At 41.2% G+C, this 22,307-nt stretch overlaps 1 protein-coding gene across 2 annotated transcripts in view; it reads left to right on the top strand.

Moving 5' to 3' along the window:
- PDE4B (phosphodiesterase 4B) overlaps window positions 1-22,307 on the top strand; it is a 284,503-nt gene that overhangs the window by 230,041 nt on the left and 32,155 nt on the right. For both annotated transcript variants that reach the window (XM_066622876.1, XM_066622877.1), the window contains one exon: window positions 19,030-19,142. In XM_066622876.1, the coding sequence (XP_066478973.1) occupies window positions 19,030-19,142 (113 nt within the window). The remainder of the gene's footprint in view (window positions 1-19,029; window positions 19,143-22,307) is intronic.

Raw genomic sequence — 22,307 nt, 5'->3', positions numbered from 1 at the left:
TAATGCTCAGTTTACTGTTAATATTTTATTTCATATGGCACATTTGTAGTGAAGCTTGATGGTGTTAACAGACAGCTGGATGCAGCAGATATGCAAGTTACCATCCTTCGTTGGAATTTAATAAGGGTACACATGTAAGGTCTGTTGGGGGAAAAATGAATAATTCTGAAATAACTGAAAGAAGTAAAAGAGTGTGCTTCTGTCAGGTTAATTGTAAACAGTGTTTTCAATAGACCAATGTTAACAGGCTAATGTTGAAAAGATACTAGGCAAAGCATTTGCTTCGTTTCCTGTATTTCAAGTGTAGTTCATTCCAACAGAGAATCCACCTCTCGTTTTCCTATTGCTTAGTAACACACCCCCTGAAAGTTGGAATCATGCGTCTCAGTAAGTATTTCAGTTATGCTGTTGACGTCAATGCAGTCATTAAATAGATTGCTGGCCCTCCCAACAGTCAGCTTGTGCCAAAGACCTAGAGGCAGACACGTTTTAAAAGAAGAACATCAGGTTTTCTTTTAGCAGTTGGAGAAAATAAGGGGGAAAGTTTCTTCCTCAACATCTCTAGGCTTCAGGAGATTCTCCTCTCGCTTCTCTAAACTTCAGCTGTTCTTTGCTGCTGAGACAGACTGATAAGATGTTGCCATTCTGTTACTAGGTACACAAACAAACCTTAAATGAGTGACTGAATAGTAGTTTCTTGTGATCAGCTTCAACTGAAAATTGACACTAATTTTATGCCTCGTAGCTAGACTTACTTACATATATCATGTAACATTAGTCAGCCAAACCTTTTTAGCCTTTGACTCCAGACGTTCTTCAGGGATTTGATTTCATGGAGTCTATTAAAAAATAGCTTCCATTTCTCCTCAGCAAGCCTCCAGTGGGCTCTGAAGATGTGCAAGCCAATCATGGCTCCATAGCAACCGATGTAAATTGTCCCCAGTCAGCCACACCTGTGGACTCTCATGTTAGGCATTCCACACGTGCTACAGCCACCAAACATTCTGTCATTCCATCCATCCAACTGCCATGTATAGCAGCTGAGCAAGTAACCGTGATGTCAATGGGACTCCCCGAGCGTAGGCAAGGAACCCTTTTGGGTTTCAGTGTGGAGGGAGGGAAGATGAGCACTCTTCCAAGACTGGGTGACTGACAGATCCATTCATTATGTTAACCCGGGTAACACATGCATCCTAGAGCTGCCCCATCTTTTTAGACACACGGTACAGGATATACAGCTCTTCCAAACAGAATGGACCTGGAAAACAAGGGCTTACTTTAAAGAAGCCTTTTTAAGCATCAGAGCTGACGACACATGGCAATCCTAAACATGTGCAGGACAACTTTACCCTTTGATGGAACAATCAGGTATGTTTGGGACAAAAGCACTACTGAGCCTTTGTTTTCTTCTGATTTGCCCTCCTTTTGGTTCCCTGCTTTCTCTTGATATTAGGAAGCTTTCGCCGGCTGGTACTGGAAGCCAAGTTCCTTCTCCAGGATAAGCAGGAGAGGTCCAGTGTACCACCCCATGCTTCATTTTTTAAGAAGACTAATCAAACCGAAATCTGCTTTGCTATACCATTGACTAGAACCCATATGTAGACAAACTCAACAAAAATCTACATATAGGACTGAAAGTGTGAGCCTCAGTTAATGGAATGTCTGTACCTTTTGCTTTGCTGACAGGAACAGACTTACTGTAGTGCTTTTTAAAAGCTGAAGTTGTTTGATTTCAGAAGTGATTTCAAGTCTCCAATAGCATAATTTTATGCATGTCTACTCAGAAGTAAGTCCCACTGTTTTTAATGGTATGTGTGTATAGCACTGCAGCCTAAAGTTTCTTCAGATTTCCATGTCCAAATGAAAACTGCAGTCAGCTCTGTGACATGGTACTTTTCCAAAAAAATTGGTCCTTGACTAATCACTATCTTAGTCCAGCAACCTATTATACCACCTCAGAGAGTTATGGCGGCTGGGGATGGAAAGGCTAAAATCTGAGAAGACTGTTAAAGAAGGGTTGCATGCAGAGTGTACACAGGAGGAAGGATTTGCACATGCTGAATGGTCACTAAAGCAAACATCAAACTGTGTGAAAGCAAATTAAAATATTGGGTTTATCTGATATTTTGGAGCTGTGTTTTAGAGCACGAGAGCTGCAGCTACAAATCCATTTGGGCACCCAGAAAGCAAGTACTGTAGTAACAAGTATTGCTAGGTTCTTCCATTAATTCATACTGTCATAGGCCATGTGTCACTTCCCCAGCTTCTGTAGTTTCTGCTGATGTCAGTGGCAGTCAGGAAAATTTAAGAGAAGGTTAGAAGCCATCCCATGACTTTAGATTATGGAGACGTAAAAATTTACCTCTGTTGCTAGCTGAATTCCACAAAAGTAGAATTGCAGTCTTCTCCAGCACATTCCTTGGCAGGGAAGAAAAAGACTTTCTTTAATACTTGAGATGAGGTTTCCTTTTATTTAGTTTCAAGTTATGTTTAAATTTCATCCTGCAGTGACTCCCAAGATGGGTCACATTATAACTATGAGATAAATTGTTATATTAACGTGGTATCTAAAAATAAAACATCCAATAAGCAACAATGAAGACATTAAGGTTAACATTAAAAGCAACCACAGAAAATCCACAAACAACGCTAGATATCCAAAACCCTGCTAGTCCAAAGATTTCTTAGTCCTTAGTCCAAAAGACTTAGTCCTTAGTCCAAAGAATCCTTAGACTGAAATTTGCTATTTTAGGAGTTGAGTTGGCAATTTACATCTTGCATTTTTTCAGGCATTTAATTTTATGTTTAATGGACATCCATCCTCTCTGTTCATCCACAATAGAAGATACGTACACCCATGGGCAAAACTTATTTATGGGGCAAAACTTGTTTTTTCAATCTATATATTAGTCTGTGTGAAGTAATTGTAATAAGTAAAATATATGAAAGAGTTGGTTCCTCACTAATTAGCTACTCTCTGAAATTTGTGCTTAAACTACAGCAATGCTAATAATACTGTCATTGTCCGAACTATTTTGAAGTATTTATCTTACTCTAATCTGTGCTGGAAGCAGCTCAAAAATTTATATCAGCAGTGCTCAGTCACAAAGGACTAATTAAACAGGGCCCAATCCTATCCAACTTTCCAGTGCCAGTGCAGTCACAATGCAGGCCCAGGGTATGAAAATGAAAGTTACCTTACCTTGAGGGGACATCTGAACTGCCCCCCCCACACACACACACACAGGCTGAAGCTACCTGAAATGGCTGCATGGAATGGCATCTTTGGAGGGGTTACAAATGGACAAGCCCCCAGTTTATTCATTTGGTCAAGCCCCCAGCCCCCAATTCAGAACTGGTTTACAGAGCTGATAATAGAGTCAACAAGCAAGCCCATTAAGAGATTGGGGGAAAAATAACTTGGGAGAGAAAAGATATGTTCAGCTTTGAACATGTTTGGAAGGAGGAAGGTAGACAGCTGTTGTTTGCACACATGCAATAAGTATATACTGGTGTGCCCCCATATCCATGGGAGATCCATTCCGGAACACTTCCCCCCATCCTCTGAAAGCAAGGATTGTTCTTCTCCCCTCACCTCCAGAGGGTCCTCTGAGCCTAGCAGAGACTGCAGACATCCATCCACAGCCTCTACCGGGTTCAGACTGAGCCTTAAGGTTTAAAAAAGTGACTTCTGGTTTCTCTGTGAAACTGGAAATCACATTTTTAATGCCTTATAAGGCATTGGGAGGCCTTATACAATTCAGCATTGGGACAAGCTGTCAAGTTTGCAGGATGCTATTAAGAAGGTCAGAGCAGGTTTGTAGATTTTGGGTGCTCTCCACATTCACTGTTCCCCTCACTGTGCCCCAGATCTTTTTTTCTACTTTTAGTACCAACATAATTACCATCAATGCTTGCTCCCATTTAATTTCATATGCATATAAAAATTGACTACTATGCATTAACCAACACAACAACACTTTTAAAATCGTGTCAGGGAAATGGCAGATATAGAGGACGAGGAGGAGTGAATAGAGGTAGGAAGAAGGACAAAGCAACTAGCTATATAGAACAAATTTGGGCATACAGTACATAGCTTGTTATTGGCATAGAACTGGTAAAAGCTGACTTATCAAGCAAATATATTTTGTTTTACATCTGTGCATTAAAAATATACACAGAGAGAAATTACCAGCATGTATGTAAAGCACTGTTGAGAGTTTCCATATGTAGTCATGAAGAAATTTATATGTAAGAGAACACACTGAGTGTTCTCATAACACACAATATGGTAGTTTAAAAAAAAAACCTGATACATATAAATAACAATATTTCATATAATTGTTCAGCAAGCTCAATTAACTGCCCAATCCTATACTTCCAACCCCCATCCAGCTGGTGCCAAAAGCAGGAGCACTGTATCCAGCAGGGTGAAAGATAGTGAGGTGTTGGAAGTGAAAGGGGATTTTAATCCCCTTATACCTCTGTAAGCCTCCTGCTCCGCAGTGGGCTCTTTGGACCTGCGCTAGCAGTTTTGCTAGCACAAGACTAAGGAGAGAAAAGGGGTGGGGAGTCTGCAGAAAAGAGGGATAGGATTCTGGATATGCTGGACCCATCCCATACCACAGCCTTCTTGCCCCCTCCCCACCCAGTCTCGCCTTTTCCTGTCCCTTCCATCTTACTATCATCAACAGGTGGCCGCTGAAGTGTGTAGGAAGGCTCCGGTCTTCCTGATGGTGCTTCAGCAGCGCACTACTCACACACTGTCAGAGCATGCTTTGTGGCCATTTTGTAGCAGTTGCCAGCAACCAAACATGCATTCCACTGGCGGCGAGACTCAGTAGAATTGAGCCATAAAAGTGCATTTTGGACAGCTGGCCTAGCTTTATCTGTGACCTTTCTTTGATTTTTAAAAATATTTTTTCATACTTCAGTTAAGCTTCTTTGCTCATAACTGATATATAGAAATCTGCATAGATTGATAAGAGGGTTTCAGAAATTTTTCCTGCATGACAAAGTAAGGAAGAGTTTAAAAGAGCTAATTTTTTATTTTGGCTAGAAAGCATTACTATCCTAAACAAGTTCTCATTCTGGCAGTGGGTTCTGCCTGCTCTGGAGCCGAATATTGCAAACAATATAGCGTCGCTGCTACAAATCAGAAAGAAAAGTGACAGCACTTGGATGGTGCCAAATGGAAGTAGCAAAATGCAGGAAACATTTTGTCAAATGTCACTTAGCAATGATCTCATTGGGAGAATTAGGGAATGGGATTTGCCTACATACTAGAAATACCACAGTCAACGGGTATGTAGAAACAGAAATAGCAAGAGTGAAGAGAGACTTATCTTGGGGCTTTGAATGAAGAGATTGCGCAGATCTGTCTCTGCACAGCACATGGATGATTCAGCACATTACTGAATTACAAGGGCAGCACATGGATGATTCAGCACATTACTAAGTAGGCCTCATTCTTCATTGCCCAGTTGAATTACTCAATGTATTTGTAGCAAGCCAATAAATGAGTAAGGGTTCTCTGCATTACTGTTTTAAGAGCATGTAAGTTCTAAAAGGGCACAAGGAACTTGTGAACCTTCAATAAAGTCATCATCAACATTGAGGAGAACACTGACAGTCGATTAGTACATGTTTTAGGATGTAATTTCCAAAACAAGTAGAGCAGAGAATCAGAATTCAGAGAGAAAGAGAGAGAGAGAGTGTGTGTACAAAAGATGATTACATTATCAAATTGAAATTTCATCAGTTTATGTTGTCACTTAATTGTATACAGTATTTTATTCATAGCTGCTGGTGCCAGTTGCTGTAGGCCCTGCCCCCATGCTCACACTCTGGGAATGGATTGGATTCTACCAGTGTCATCATTACTCAAGGGTCAGCCTGGCCAGATGGGCTGTCTGATGTGTGTGAACCCCTAGCCAGTGCCCAACCTGACTGCTGGTCCCTGATGCCAACCCTACAACTGATGAAATGATGAACAGAATGACACAAACCCTCAGAGCACTGTTAGTACCGGGCTGTAGATTAGCTACAGTGAAAAATGTACAGTGAAAAATGAATTCACGTCAGATGAATTAGGAGCCTCTAAAGTCAATTTAGAAGGGTTAACCTTGAACTGTTTAAATCCTGGTTCTAAAGATCAAAGATCAAAATTATGGTCTACAAGTTAAAATAAGAGTTTGTAGTGACGTGAAAGCTTTACTGATTCTCTGTTAGAACAGTGCCATTCCCCCCCTCCCTTAATGGCAGAAAATGATTTAATTGTAACACACTCTCTTAGGGATAGTGATGTCAAGCATGTAATTAAGACTCCTTTATCTTGAAGACCTGTTGTCAAAGAGGATATAATACTAGTTTGGCAATTAATTAGTGTTAAGGGGTCAGGAGCAGGCATCTTATAGGGCACTTTCTCTCTGTGAATTGTTGTGTCTGACCCAAAGACTTTACGCTGGAAAGAGACTTTATGCTGTCAGTTTTCTCCCCTTCAGGCTCCCTATTCCCTTCTCCCATGGTTACAATTTCATAGCAGGAACTGAAAGCAAAGCTGAGGGAATGAAGCAGACAGGTGAAGCTCCAAAGGCCAAAATGGATCATTGCTCCTTAGGGTTGGTTTGGAGCAATTATGCTTGGTTCAGGCAGATTCCAAACAGAGTGAAGTGGGTTCTGCTCATTACGTTTTATTGTTCATTCAAAAACAAATGCACGCCCGTAGTCTGAGGGTCAAACTACATATTACAGAGAACGCATTGGGTGGCCTGGTTTATTTTGGATTTCTTTTTTCAAAATAGTATGTATGGAACAGATGCAAAATAGGAAAAAACAATGGCAGGCAGTAGGGGGCTTTAGTGCTTTGCTCCCACCATGGCTCTGATTTTGATTGTGATCCCCTCAACATGCTATTTTAATTAGGAAAAAAAGTTTCTAACAGCTTTTAATGAAAGCTTCTTTTTTCTAAATCAAATTGCACTTGGGGGGAGCTTATGATTATGACTGGAAGCACAGTCGGGGCAAAGTACTAAAGTTCCCCTACTACCTGTCACCATTCCATCTCATATCACAGGCCCTTCACCTGCTATTTTGAAAACACATGCATGCACACACGCGCACACCAAAGCACCCCATATCCTGTCACATACTCTGAATAATGTCTAGTTTGACCATGAGATGAGTATAGACATACAGCGCTCATATTAATGGCATGTTTTAGGCATGAAAGCTTCCATGTGTTCTTGGAGTTTTCTAGCCAGGATTTACCTCATTCATTTCACTAATGGACTGATATTCCTTTTGTGTGCAAAAATCAACTCCTGACATTGAAATGTGATGAATGGTTTATAGAAATCTCTAGATTGGAATACATAGGCATTTGGGTATAAATACATGCATGTGTATATAACAACAGATCTTGTTTCTAGAATAAATTGGTGGCTCGTTAATTGGATATAAGTATCTCTTCTGTGGATCCATTCACATGTAACTCTAGAGCTGCTTTCCCATTCTACAGTATGTACTGCATGTGAATGTTGGAACTATTTTAGAGGGGGACCAATCACATTGGTCCATCCCACCTGCTAGGTGTTCTCCCTTCCAGTTGAAGGAAGTTCTGGCTGGGCTCGTGCAATTGTCCCTATCCACAGGATTGCTGCTCGTAAGCATTACAGTAATCAGAGATCTTGCCACAAAGACGTGGCTTCTCCCTATATATTATGGGGGACATAATATATATATCCCCCTATATATTCCCCCCAACACTATATTATGTTGTTAAAACCAGATTCAAGGCAGAAAAAAGAACAAAGAACACAGTACATAAGAACAGCCCCACTGGATCAGGCCATAGGCCCATCTAGTCCAGCTTCCTGTATCTCACAGCAGCCCACCAAATGCCCCAGGGAGCACACCAGATAACAAGAGACCTGCATCCTGGTGCCCTCCCTTGCATTGGCATTCTGACATAGCCCATTTCTAAAATCAGGAGGTGGCACATACACATCATGGTTTGTAACCCATAATGGTTTTTTCCTCCAGAAACTTGTCCAATCCCCTTTTAAAGGCATCCAGGCCAGGTGCCGTCACCACATCCTGCGGCAAGGAATTCCACAGACCGACCACATGCTGAGTAAAGAAATATTTTCTTTTGTCCTAACCCTCCCAACACTCAATTTTAGTGGATGTCCCCTGGTTCTGGTGTTCTGTGAGAGTGTAAAGAGTATCTCTCTATCCAGTTTATCCTTCCCGTGTATAATTTTGTATGTCTCAATCACATCCCCCCTCAGGCGTCTCTTTTCTAGACTGAAGAGGCACAAACGCTGTAGCCTTTTCTCATAAGGAAGGTGCCCCTGCCCAGTAATCATCTTAGTCGCTCTCTTTTGCACCTTTTCCATTTCCACTATATCCTTTTTGAGATGTGGCGACCAGAACCGGACACAATACTACAGGTGTGGCCTTACCATCGATTTGTACAATGGCATTATAATATTAGCCGTCTTGTTCTCAATATCCTTCCTAATGATCCCAAGCATAGAATTGGCCTTCTTTACTGCCGCCGCATGTTGAGTTGACGCTTTCATCGACTTGTCCACCACCACCCCAAGATCTGTCTCCTGATCTGTCACAGACAGCTCAGAACCCATTAGCCTATATGTGAAGTTTTGATTTTTTGCCCGAATGTGCATGACTTTACACTTACTTACACTGAAACGCATCTGTCATTTGCTGCCCATTCTGCCAGTTTGGAGAGATCCTTCTGGAGCTCCACACATTAGTAGAAGTGACTCCTAATTCCAGATCAATCTACAGGATTAAATAGTTGGCAAATATTTAGCTATTTCAGTAAGAATAATATTCAAAATAAAATAAGCAACTAATTATTAAATAAGCATTCCACAATAGAGCTAAGCAGTGACACTCAGCACTTGGACTTGCTCCCAAGTAAGTGAGTTTTAGAAATGCTGCTTATGAAGCTGTGTTTTTCAAGTAAATGATCCATAAGGAACGATTCGATCAGTACTTTTCAGTGCGAAAGTGCATACATAAATACACAGCTTCACCCCCATATTAACTGCGGAAGGGCAAGAATTCATGTTGACTATCCCACATAAACTGACTTCCTGTCATGTTTTGGCATGTCAAACTACAATGCAGCTCTGTTATTTTTTTTAAAGTTAAATGAAGGGTGTTTCCTCACACACATGTTTAATTTGGGATTAATGAAGTATAAAATGAACCCTGCCCAAAAGCTTGTGCCATCAGTGGATAAAGGTGACTTTCTTTTTTTTAAACCACATGTCTTACCACCAGTGTAACTTCCATGCAAGTGGTTGGTGCTAAGTGAATAACACTTGTGTATATATTTTGTTGTTTGAATCAAGGTTTTCTAACTTGCATTTAATGGAACACATTTTTTATACAGACATCCCAAAGAGACAGTGCTAGGGTAGAAAATGAGTACGTTCACAAATAAATATGAAGCAATTATATATTTATATATGAAATAACAAATAAATGAAATCACACATTTCTTTCCACTGCAGAAAGATTTTCACAGTAGAATATGTGTGAAAAAAATGTTTAATAGAGTCAAGTATCTGTGCAAACCACATGGGTTTTTAGTGACTACTTGTTTCCAAATAGCGAATTATTAGCCATTATTTAGAAGAGGTGATGCTGACTAACAAATAGCTGGCTTAGAAAACAAGTTGGGCACCCATAGCCTGAAGGTCTTATTTTATTCGGAACAAATAAGAGACCTGTTTTGAGTTGATGTCTTGCATGTATACCAATATGTTCAACATTCATTGAATCAGGCTGGCAAGACTGACAGTGGTCATTGCCAAATGCTCAGAACTCTTTGAACTCTTTGAACTTACTTTGAAGTCTTACTTGATGAAAAATTATCCCTCCTTCCCGATTGCTGCATTATAGTCCGGTTTTGAGGTAAAACTAAAGTGTACTTACTTGCATTTTTAAGAAGCATGCTTAACTTATTTCTACCCAGTCCACAGGTGTACACATTTTATCCCTGTCGCATATATGCAATGTTGGGCAGAAATGGTTTAAACATCTTAAGTGCATTTTTACAAAAACAAAAAACCAGCCACAGGGGCCCCAATTCTCATTGGAACTATGGTATATGGGAAGGAGGAGGTTAACTTTCCCTCTTGAACTGTTTCCTGTCAAGAATCCCCTCCATGGCTACGATTTGCCCCCTAAGCAGCTGCTTGCAGGAAACTACCATTTTGGGTCAGCAGCAAAATGGTGAAATGAAAAAAGTAACCTCACGCTTTTACTAGAGAGAGAGAGAGAGAGAGAGAAATTAGAGGAACCTTCAGGCTTAAGCACGCCTCTGAAAATGCAAGTACACTGTAAATGTATTTGTATCACTAAGTACATACCTAAGTATCCTCTTTGCTCTGACACAGGATGGTTTCCTGTCCAAATCCCACTACCCACCCCTGTGATTCTTACTTCTTCCACTGTCTCTTATCAGCATTAGCCTTCCCTTCCATTTCACTTCCATCCACATGGAGTAGAAGGGAGTGGGGAATGGGGGATATGTGCAATTTGAACAAATGTCTTTCTAGGCTGCTGGTTCTCAGCCATCTTTTAGATGAAACTGCTATCTCTTGATGGCAGTAGAACTACTGAAGTTGGCACAGCCACCACCTCCTTTTCCTCCTCCAGGTTCTAGCAACCAATCTGGGACAAAGTCGTCAGGGCTTTTGATGCATGACAAGCCGGAGCTTAGGAAGTGTGCTGCTGCCTGCCTGCCACCATGCTATATTTGCCAAGTAACATTGTGAGAGCATGCATGTGCTGAAATATTTTGAGCAGCGATGGAGTGGTACATTTTTAAGTGCAGGAGCCAGTCATCCCAGCTGAGGTCCTTTTCAATATGTTTCCAGGGCAGCATCTGAGCCAATTTAGAACTCTCAGAAAAGCTATCTGTTTGATTGTATGCAAGGGAGCTTTTAAATTGTGGCCCAAATATGTTTTGAGGGAGGGGTCAGTTAACATATTACTACTTCAAAGTGGCTTCAGATAACACTCCATCAACTTGTTTTAAAGCATGGCTATAAAATGGATCAAAAACCGGAATCTGCCACTGCCCCCTGCATTTGGGGCCTTACTTTTGTTGCCCTTACTTTCATTTTTGACAATGCTATTTCAAAATGTGGGAAACTTTACCACACAGAAGGCTTTCTAGTGACTTCTCAGAAAGCAGCGGTATTGTAAGAATTGGCTCTGACCAGGTACACTTCCTGTGGCATCTGTGATAGTATGAAGTTATGCAATATCTGTGAAGCAACTAATACTTGAGGGGAAGAGGACAGGAAGTTATCAGATGAATTGCTATCTTTCCCAGAATGCCACTTGATAAAGCCACTCACTTGAGAGAGACATTTTTCTGATTCCTCCCAACATATATTTAGCCTTAATCATGTTAACCTCCAACCATATTTTCTATTCTGGTGTGAATGCTACAATGCAGATAACAGCTGACTGGGAAGAAGCAACTTACCCCCTTCTAGAAACAGCAACTTGATCAATGTTACTCATGTCGCCCAAATACAGAATGACTTTGTAGTAGATATCGACAAGTTTTTAAAAGGCCAGAATTTGTCTGATACCATGAAAGAAGATTTCAGAAGTGTGGTTCGTTTTTAATTGTTCTAAACCACAGAAAATATTAATGTGACTTGGTCATTAGACTAGGCCTGATTACACAGGCACATATATATCACTCAGTTCAACATAATGATGATTCAGTTCTTGGCTAAATGTGTGAACCGTCTCAATTGAAAGGTGTTTTGAGTTGACATCAGATGATATAAAAGTTGATCAAGTTTGTGAGTAAGCATGTTTGACTTCTCCTTCACAAATGCAGGACATCAGCTGATGCTGAAATAATCTTCCAAGTATTGCAGCAATGATGAATAGCACAGCATGCAAGTCAGACCTTTGGCCTAACCTTTTGTTTCTCATCCCTACCCTTTAAGCATGTATTACCTTAGCCTCCTCCTTCACCTGTTGTCTGACTACTGTTGAGATATTAGACTGCAAGCTGCTTGGTGCAAGAACCCGTCCCCTTGGGGAGTAGACTGTATTACTCTGTTATCCATATACATTGCCCTTATGCCCTCCAGCAATATGGTGCCGAATTTTGTTCTTTTTTTGCTATAGGCAGCATAACATATTTATGAATGAAGAATAAGACTATTGAAGCAGTTTTCCTGATTGAAACAAAGATGTTTTATCATGATCTTCAATGGGAGTAAGAATGTCAGGTGGTCCTCTTGAACAAATGAGGAAAAAACCCTTTTTTCCCTTTAGAGAACTGCTAGAGTTTGAGCAGACATTTGGCATAATAGCAAATGTGCACTAAAGATTGTTTAGTTTTTGAACAGAACTAGATGTTACAATAAACAGCAGCCCTTTGTTGGGTTTGTGTCTCCCCCCCCCGTAACGTGCAGTAAACTTACTCATGTCTTGATGATATCACACCGTTCTTTCCCCTGTTCCCAGTACCAGCAGAAAATGACATCAACTCGGGGTACGGGAATGATAGGGAAATGTACTAACAAAAAAGGAGGATTAAAAACAGTTGTAAAAAGACAGGGAAGCACACTCAAAAGAACAATTGCAAAAGACTGGTGTTTGTCATGCATTTCAATGGCGCCTTTGTCAGGGAAAATTTATATGTATACAGTAACTATTCATTTAAAAATCTGCTCAAAAAAGCTGCATTCTGCATTAACCTCATGCAACTCTGCTCAGCATGAAGAAGTTATTCCCTTGGTAAAAGAGGCCTTCAAAATATGCTAGAAACACTTATCTTTGCAGCTGTTCTTCCTCCAATGGGAAAGGTACAATATAACTTCAGGACATGGATGTGGCATAAAGTGCTTGGATTCTTTAAAGTTTGATCAAGCAACGTGACCATATTTCTAAGGAAAATTTCATTGATCAGTTGGCTGTTTTCTTGTATGTGTGCCTTGTGTATTATTTCATTTATCAGGCACGTCACTGCCTTTGTGAAACTGTCACTCAGCAGAAGGCAGCTCCTAATCTTCCTCTCTTAATCCTCTTGGATGAGGAATGTTAACACATGTGAGTGGTCTATAAATGCTTCAAGAAATAATTCAGTACCCCCCCCCACTTCATCACAACACGTAAATTCCACTACATATTATAGGGTATGAGTAAACTCAACATGGGTCTGCTCTTGGGAGAAATTAGTCCCATATTTGTTGTAACACCTAGCCCTACTCTTCAGCCAAGCAAAGGAGAAAAAGGACTCTAGACCAGTGATTTGCAATTTTTTTAGAGACCGAGAGGCTGTTGCCTGATTTATAAATGCCAAGGGTGGCATTTATAAATGGCTGTAATGGTGGTTGGGCAGCAGTGCTCACTCCCCTCCCAAGTAGCAGCTTGTTTAACTCTTAATGCACAACCTAATCTGCTCTGTCAGTTTTGCAAACCACCAAAACTTGGGTCATGTCCCACTGGTGGGTCCCAGACCCACAGTTTGAGAATCACTAGACCCTTATTCTTCATTGACATTGAGTTATTTCAGATAATAACCAACCAATGTCCAACCAACCTCATGTAATAAAAGGCATGGGTGCTCATGGTGGCATCCTGGCCCCTACTCTCACATCCAGGGGAATTTGAGGGATTTTTTAAAATCACAGGGTGGGACACTTTGTCCAAACATGCCCCACTGATAAACCTATGAATGCAATTAAAGAAGATGCTGCAAATTCCCCCAGGTGCAGGGGGACGACGACTATTACTTCTTTTACTGCATGTAAAAGTAAGAGTCATCCAAACTCAACTATTGAATAACATTAGAAAGAACCTCTCCAGTGTAGGCAAGTACATCTTACATATTATCATAATCTTAAAAGAGCCTGTGAGTTGTTATAGAATTGTTGGGAAGGATATGAGAATATATACTGTGAAATACATGTATTTCAACAGCGAAATACATACCATAAATGTATTTGTCTTTAAAGCAATAGATTGTAACAATTAGGCATTTTCTGCTTTTGAAAAGTTATCTACTATTGGTTTGAATGTTAAAAGGCCTATTTTGGGCCTGCCACGATGAGTATGAATGCTAGGAGGAAAAATTCTCAAAAAGATTTGATGCAAAGTTGGTTATCCCTTTTATATAGATTGTTAGTAGAACTCTTTTTAGGTCTAATTTTATCTTGAAAATGATTAAGAATGTAAGAAGAGTACTGCTGGATCAAGCCAAATGCCAGCATCTTGTTGCCCACAGTGGCCCACCAACTGCCTCTGGGAAGTCCACAAGCAGGAGAGAAGGCATACTTTCTTTCCATTGCTCCCCTTCAACTGTTCCTCAGAGGCATACTGCTATGGAACCAGAGATAGCGCACAGTTGTCATGTTTAGTAGCCATTGATTTTTTATGACTTTGTACAATCCCCTTTTCAATCCATCCCAGCCTAGTGGCCATCACTACATTTTTGTGGCAACAAATTCCACCAACTAAATATGAAAAGCATGTCTTTTTGTTAGTTTTAAATCTTCCACTAATATAATTAGAAGACCCGTAGTTCTAGTATTGTTGGTAAAAGGGTATGGGTATGGGTGTGTGTGTGTGTGTGCGAGAGAGAGAGAGAGAGAGAGAGAGAGAGAGAGAGAGAGAGACTTTACATCCACCCTCTCTACCCCATGCATACTTTTATGTCTCAATCATGTCCTCCCCATAACAACCTTTTTCCAAGTTAAAAAGCCCCAAACAACGTATTCATTCCTTGTAAGGAAAGTTCTGCTGTGATCATTTTGGTTGCTTCTTTTGCACTGTTGCCAGCACTACATATACAATGGATACGATGTCAACTGGATTGCCTCTGACCACGTGCCTGTTAACATTCTGAAAGAATGCTATAAGGTTAATGAGGCAGGACCTACCATTGCAGAAACCATGCTGTTTCTTCTTCAGCAAGGCTCATTGTAGATGCTTAATCATTTTGTTTGGCACAAAGTCTGATTTAAGAACAAACTACATATTTTTGTTAGAAGATCCACAATTTCACATTCCCTAAGAACTCTTGGATAGATGTCCTCTGGACCCAGTGATTTGTTAATATTTAATTTGTCAATACATTTTAGAAGCTCATCCCTTGTCACCCCTTTGTAATTCAGGGCACAATCCTAACCAAATTTCCAGCACCAAGGTAAGGGCAATGCAACTTTGAGGTAAGGCAACAAACATTGCCTTGAGGAGGCCTCCATGACTGACCCCCAACTGCAGGATGCAGCACATGACCCACTGGCGCAACTATGCCAGTGCTGGAATGTTGGTTAGGATTGCGCCCTCTATTTGTCAGACTCCCTTGTTAAAAAGTTCAGTTCAGACACAGGTAGCTGATTTATTCCTTCTATGGGGAAGGCAGATGCAAAAAATTTGTTCAGCTTCTCTGCAATTTCCATTTGCTCCTTAAGCTCCCTATTTATTCCCTTACTATCTAATGGTCCAACTGCCATCCTGGCAGGTTTCCTACTTCTGATGTATTTAAAGGAGTAGTTATTGTTTGTCTTATAGTTTTTAGTCATGTGTTCCTCATATTTTTTCCCCCAGATCTCTTATTGTCATCTAACACTTCTTTTGCCAGAGTTTGTATTCCTTTTTATTCCCCTCATTTGAGCATGACTTCCATTTTCTAAATACAGGTAGGCCTGCATTATCCGCAGATTCGGTACCAGCAGATTTCTTCACCTGCAGGTTCCAAACCCACAGGGGGAGACACACCTGGTTACAGGTGGTGGGTGTTCTGAGGGCTGGGGAGGCCTTGCTTCTTGGGGAAACCAGGAGTCACAACTTTTTACCCAAAACAGGCATTCTGAGGGTCAGCCTCCCCAGCCCTCAGAACATGGCCCTAATCCACAGATTTCAAAATCCGTGGATTTTGATATCTGTGGGGGTTCCTGGAACAGAATCCCCGTGGATAATGAGCGCCGCCTGTATAACTAAACTACTAGTCCAATACCAATGTATTTAAGGCACTTTGGCACTGGAGCCCTTTAGGCACTGAGGCATAATTTCTTTCTTCAGAGCAGGCCTGTTGACCATAGGCTTCCTATTCTTATGTTCAACAGACAAGACTCCTTCAAGCTAGAGTGATTACCGAGTAGACTAGCTCAGTTGTACTTTCGAGCTTATTATAGGTTTCTGTCAGCATTTTATTAATATTAGTATTTTGACATTTTAGAGAAAGAGAGAGAGAGAGAGAGAGAGAGAGATGTTGACAGTGATGTGGAAAACGTACACATTATGCGTATGTAAAAAGGACTTAGTAGCCACACTGCTGCTAATGTCAGCAATATGAAATACGATGCCATGTCATTTAATTGTATCCATGGCTATCATTTCTATGTTTGAGGCTCCAGTGTGAAGGGATTGCATGCCCTTTTACAAATCAGTGGCGTCACTAGGCTTTGCGTCACCCGGTGCGGGAGGCCAGCGCGTCACCCCCATGATGTGCAGTGCACCCCTTCCTGTGCAGTGGGCGCATGCGCACGATGCTAGATCTAACTGCAGTTGAGTTTGGAAGGGCTCGCGGGCACCTCCGAACTCGGCTGTAGGTGCCTCTAGCGTCGTGCGCATGTGCGAGGCTCCTGCACGCGCACGACGCTAGATCTAACTGCAGTCGAGTTCAGAAGGGCAGGAACTCGGCTGCAGGTTTGAGGCTGTGGCGTCGCGCACTTAGTAAGTGCGCAGGGGGCAGGGGCACAGCACGTCACCTGGTGCGGCCCACACCCCCTGCACCCCCCTAGTGACGCCAGTGTTACAAATGTCCTTAAAATATAGATTTGTGACAATGGGTGAAAGGAACAAGCACATTCCTGTTACCAACAAGTCCTTAAGCATATGTGTGGATGGTAGTATGCACTGCATAAACAGCCCCATAGGAATGGCCCCAGGCATCAGTATAAAGAAAAATAAGGAAGCACAGAGGTTGAAATGCTTTAAAATCAGGATCAGCAGGTTGAAGATTGAAGGCCTACGTGGATGAAGCTTTTATTGTAATGTGTACAACTATCTAGGGCTCTCTGTTATCATGATTGCCCTTTTCGTTCAACATATAATCTAAAATTGCATAGCTTGTGTACTGGTGAGCATGCATCTGCTAGTGTGCACCTTCAGCAGGTCATAGTGGAGGCCCCCAGGCTCTGAAATTACTTATCATAATAAGAGTCCAATCCTGAGCTGCCTAGTGTGCAGAGTTGCCGCAGCACCAAAAATGGCTGTCCTGCCATTCTGAGTGCAACCGGGCTGCTGCCACCAGACATTTGTCCCCTTCCCCCAGGAAAGGAAAGTAGCCCTGCAACGGGGCTACTCAATTCTGTGGCAGCTCTTTAGCCGAATCAAGGAATCCCGTGTTGGGCAACACAGCCTGACATGGGGCTCTGGATCCAGCAGAACTCAGCCCGCCCCGTCACACCTTCCCCTCACCTTCCACCCATCCCAAAACACCTCCTCCCTGTCTCCCCCATGCCCCAACTTACCTCTCCACCACCAGGTGCTTTACATGGAGCACTTGGCTGCAGATTACAGGCCTCCCAGCACTGTCCCAGCAGAGGCTCACACTGGGCCAGCTTTAGTGCTGGGCCGGTCCTAACCCCTGCAAACATGCTTTACGGCACGTTTGCAACAGTGCACTCTGGCAGTGAGCTGGCACACACTGTTCAGGATTGGGCCCTAAGTCCCTTACATAGTAAGTATAATGTTCCTTTCCTTCCAGTCTTTAAGAAGTTTTTAAAAGTTCACTTCACCAGGCCTTTGGACAATAGGAAGGAGATCTTTGCAATGAAACAAATTAGCAAGCAGATGCGGCTAGTTCTGGTGGTTTTTATTGTCTGCTGCTTGGATTGTATTTTTATAGCGCAATTTTATTGCATTTTACATTTTTTAATATATGTTTTATCACTGTTTTGATGGTCACTTTGGGTTCATTGGCAGAAGGTGGGATACAAACATAAAAAGAAATTTAAATAACATCTTTATGTCCCAGTGGGATTTCTTGTTGTGTCTCATTCTTTATAGATTCCATCAGGGCTATTCTGATAATGTTATGAGCAATTTATGCTTCTTTAATCAAAAGAAAGGAAAAGACCAGAGGTTGACAAAACAATTGTTCCCTCTGGAAATCCAGTTCACAATTTTCCTGTGATCTTGGCATGAACTCAAGAGGATTTTTAATTTGTTTAAGAGGAACAAAATTTTCATTTTGCCAATGAAATAAAAAGTATGCACTGTTCCCATAGTATCTACTTGTTTCCCCATCAGCAGTGTCTCACCAAACACTCAGTGTAACAAATATTAACTTTAGTTATTTTAAAAGCACATACAAACACACACACATTCCCTGTCCTTATGCAGAAAGCCTCTTTTAGAGGGAACTGCAGAGGTTTGGAAAGCCTACAAACTTATTTCCTGTTGCTTCTTTATTTTCTTTTTGTCCGAAACGTTTTTTATATGAGGAAAAAAAGGGCAGATACAATTTGATTGCCTAATCTGACTTGATGACACTTGAAAAGTTATTAAAATGTCATCACTTTGTACGAGAAATGAGATGATTAATGATTAAGAGAGAAAAGCCCCTTGCCTTACGTGGAACTGCTTTTCCTCATCTGTTTTATGAGTGCACATGCATGCAGATGAGCCTGTCAGAGAGTGTCCCTCCTCCTACACCCCTTTCTAGAGGAAGTGTGTTGATGTATTACTGACATCGCTTCTACAAAGCCAGCAAGAACAAAAAGAGGAGGTGAAAAAAAAACCTTCTAAAACCACAACAGCCATTCAAAGGCGAGACGTGCATTGATTTGTTCTACCCAAGAGTGCAACAAGAGCCTGCAGAACGCGTGATGAAAGATCATTGTAGCACCTACAGCAGTGCCGGTCCAAGCTGTGTCAGTGATTCCACCATGGAAAGCCTACAGTCACTGAAGCCTAACTACATGTCTATGCATTTGTTTGCAGAGGAATCTTATCAAAAATTAGCAATGGAAACTCTGGAGGAACTGGACTGGTGTTTAGACCAACTTGAAACTATTCAAACCTACCGATCTGTTAGCGAGATGGCATCGAATAAGGTAAGAAAAGTAGATTTATATTTTTTTAAAAATCAAATAGTAAAGCACTTGGGAAAGAGCAGATGGTGTGTAACAATTATGCATGTATACATGCAGTTTTGTCTACTAGCAGACTTGCCATTGACTTGCTGAGAATAAAGTTGAAGACACTTTAGTACTTTTCCAACTCCTCTTCCACCCATCTCTTTATACGAACTTTGAATTTTAAATGCTGTTAGCTCCCACTATTGCTCTGTTGCAAAAACCAGAATTATGCTAATGAGTGATATTGAACTCTGTCTTCAAGCATAGCACAGCTGTACTGAGAAATTAAGTTTTGCATTTGGTGATATTCTGGTGATTATTGAATGAGTACCACATCATGGTCGATAATCAATAGATTTGGGGAGATTATTGGTTATGTTCATATGTATATACCATGAACAATTCCAGTGTTATTTATTAGTTATGTTATGTTTCTTAGACAATAGTGGCCATCAGGCAGTGAAATCAAGTGGGTGGTGTGTATCATGAAGTACAGCTACCTGGAAAAGACTATAACTGGGGCCACTTGTTTATTGGAATGTATACCTTTCAAAAAATTATCAGATTGAGTAAACTCGCTTCTCAAGCTGGACTGCTAGAGAATCTTCACTTATAATAATATATGTGGCATGTCTTACTTCAATTTGAGTTACTATGCTTTAAAAAAGGAAAGAAGGTAGATATATATGTAATGCCATTTTGAAACAAAACAAAACACTTTATCAGTGGAATTTCTAAAAGGGTGAATATGTATTTTGAAAAGTGGGGTGTCCTGAGTTATCCCACAAGCCATCTCAGCTGCATTGCCTGGAAGCAAGTCAGTCTGATGGTCTGCTCTTTACACTTAATGTGTTCATAGGAACAAATTGCAGAGCTTCCACAGAAGAAATATCTCATTGCCTAAGTAAAGCCTAAAACCTTGCAAATGAGCTTCCCTTTCCACAGCTACAAAGCTGTGGCTCAGGAAGATTATATTCGCATTAAAGTCACTCCTCAATTGGCTGGTGGCCTGATTTGATTGATGAGAGGCACACCCTCTTCCCTGGGGCTTCGGACACCACCTCCACTATGATTCTAGGCACTGCCTAGTGGAACATGTGGCACATGTCTGTCTGACATGTGAGCCAAATGAGTTCTCCCACAGAGAGCATGCAGAGAAAGACCTACTGCTCTGCTCTTTTTGGTGAACTGAGTGACAATACACATGATCTCAAAGTACCGTATATGACTTTCTCTAGGTACAGTTATTTATAGCTGAATATAGTATTACCTGAAGCTTCACTTGTGAAGCTTCAATGTGCTTCTGTTTCTATCTGCAAAATTATCAGTTTTCATATGTTCTTTTCAACCTCTCTTAGTAGCTTTTCTATTATCTATTTTCATCTCCATTTACTACAATTCTAGCACCATCTCTCCTTTGTTACTTTTAAAATAGTTACTGCTGAAGTCTTGATTTGTCCACGTCATGATGGTCTAAGAGCAGCCATTTTCAACCACTGTGCCATGGCACACTGGTGTGCAGCAAATGGTCCCCAGGTGTGCCATGGGAGTTTGGTGGAGGGTCATTTATTAATAGGACCATTGGGGATATGAGCCCCCCACCAACAGCAAAGTGTGCCTTGTCAATTGTCCAAAAACTGATGGTGTGCCTTGACAATTTTAGTACCTTGTCAGTGTGCCATGAGACGAAAAAGGTTGAAAATCAGTGGTCTAGAGCAGGGGTGCCCAAACCCCAGCCCGGGGGCCACTTGCGGCCTTTGGGGGCTCCCAATCTGGCCCGAAGGGAGCCCTCAGTCTCCAATGAGCCTCTGGCCCTCCAGAGACTTGCTGGAGCCCATGCTGGCCCAATGCAACTACTCTCAGCATGAGGATGACTGTTCGACCTCTCACCTGAGCTGTGGGACGAGGGCTCCCTCCACTAATTGCAGTTTCACATCTGTGATGCAGCAGTGGCAGTGAAGGAAAGGCTGGCCTTGCTTTGTGCAAGGCCTTTTATAGGCCTTGAGCTACTGCAAGACCTTCAGTCATTCGTATAAGTTCCATCTCTAATATATTCATCTATGTAAATTTATTCAAATTTTAAATGTAAATTATTGTTTTTTCCCAGCCCCCGACACAGTGTCAGAGAGATGATGTAGCCCTCCTGCCAAAATATTTGGATACCCCTGGTCTAGAGGGACAAAATGCACAAGTACAGTTTAGTCACCATCTAAACCTCTAATTTGGGACAGGTTATTTTTTGTTCCCATTGGTGGTGGTGGTGGTGGTGGTGATGATAGTAAAAACATACAAAACATACCTATATATCATATACTATATACTGCATAAAACATAGGTATTCCTCATCTTTAAATTAGGGATTAATTACCAATTCATAGGTTAACCAACATGAGATTAGGATTGTACAATATTTCCTATAGTGAAAGTTCTATACTGCATAAATAATTAGCAAGAACAAGAATGTGATGATAAAACATAGTATTGCTCAGTTCCAATGTCAGCTAAGTTTCTGTCTCTCTGTTAGTTCTTAGGATACAAGATAACATACGGGAGGCAATTAAAGGCTTAATAGGGCTAGCTAGAAAGTAAAAGATATTATTGTTCTTATTTAGCAAGAAACCAAGGCTTATTACAAAGGACTGCAGTGCACTTCACTCTGAGATTTTGTCCCGCATTTGGCCCCATTCATTTTGATTATTATTTGTAATTGTTTTTTTGACATTTTGATGATAAGGGTGCATTAAAAATAGTTTGGAGTACTGAAGTGTGTCAAGCCATTTGACAAGCACTTAGTGCTGAAAGTAAAGGTTTTCAGGCTTTGTGCTGGAAGCAAAGGCTGCTAATTAATTTATTGTCAGATTTTCCACATCTGTGGTGTATGTGAATAATCTGCCTTCCTTCTGTCAAAGGCTTCTGCACAAGAGATTTGGTAATAGCAAAATGGTCTAATGTTTTGAAAACAGGATGCTTCAGGCTCTCCATTAGTAAAGAAGAACGGAAAGAGAAATAGCGGAGAAAGGAAGAAAGCAAATAGCCCCAGCATGATCCCTAGTGCAAGAGCTGTATAAACAGTGACCTATCTTCCTGACCTCCGCTATTGCTCAGTTCCTGGCCCCATGCCACTGAAGCCAAACTACGTCA

Source organism: Tiliqua scincoides, chromosome 4 (assembly GCF_035046505.1).
Source record: "Tiliqua scincoides isolate rTilSci1 chromosome 4, rTilSci1.hap2, whole genome shotgun sequence".
In the NCBI taxonomy this organism is placed as follows: Eukaryota; Metazoa; Chordata; class Lepidosauria; order Squamata; family Scincidae; genus Tiliqua; species Tiliqua scincoides.
This window is presented reverse-complemented; position numbering and strand designations above follow the sequence as displayed.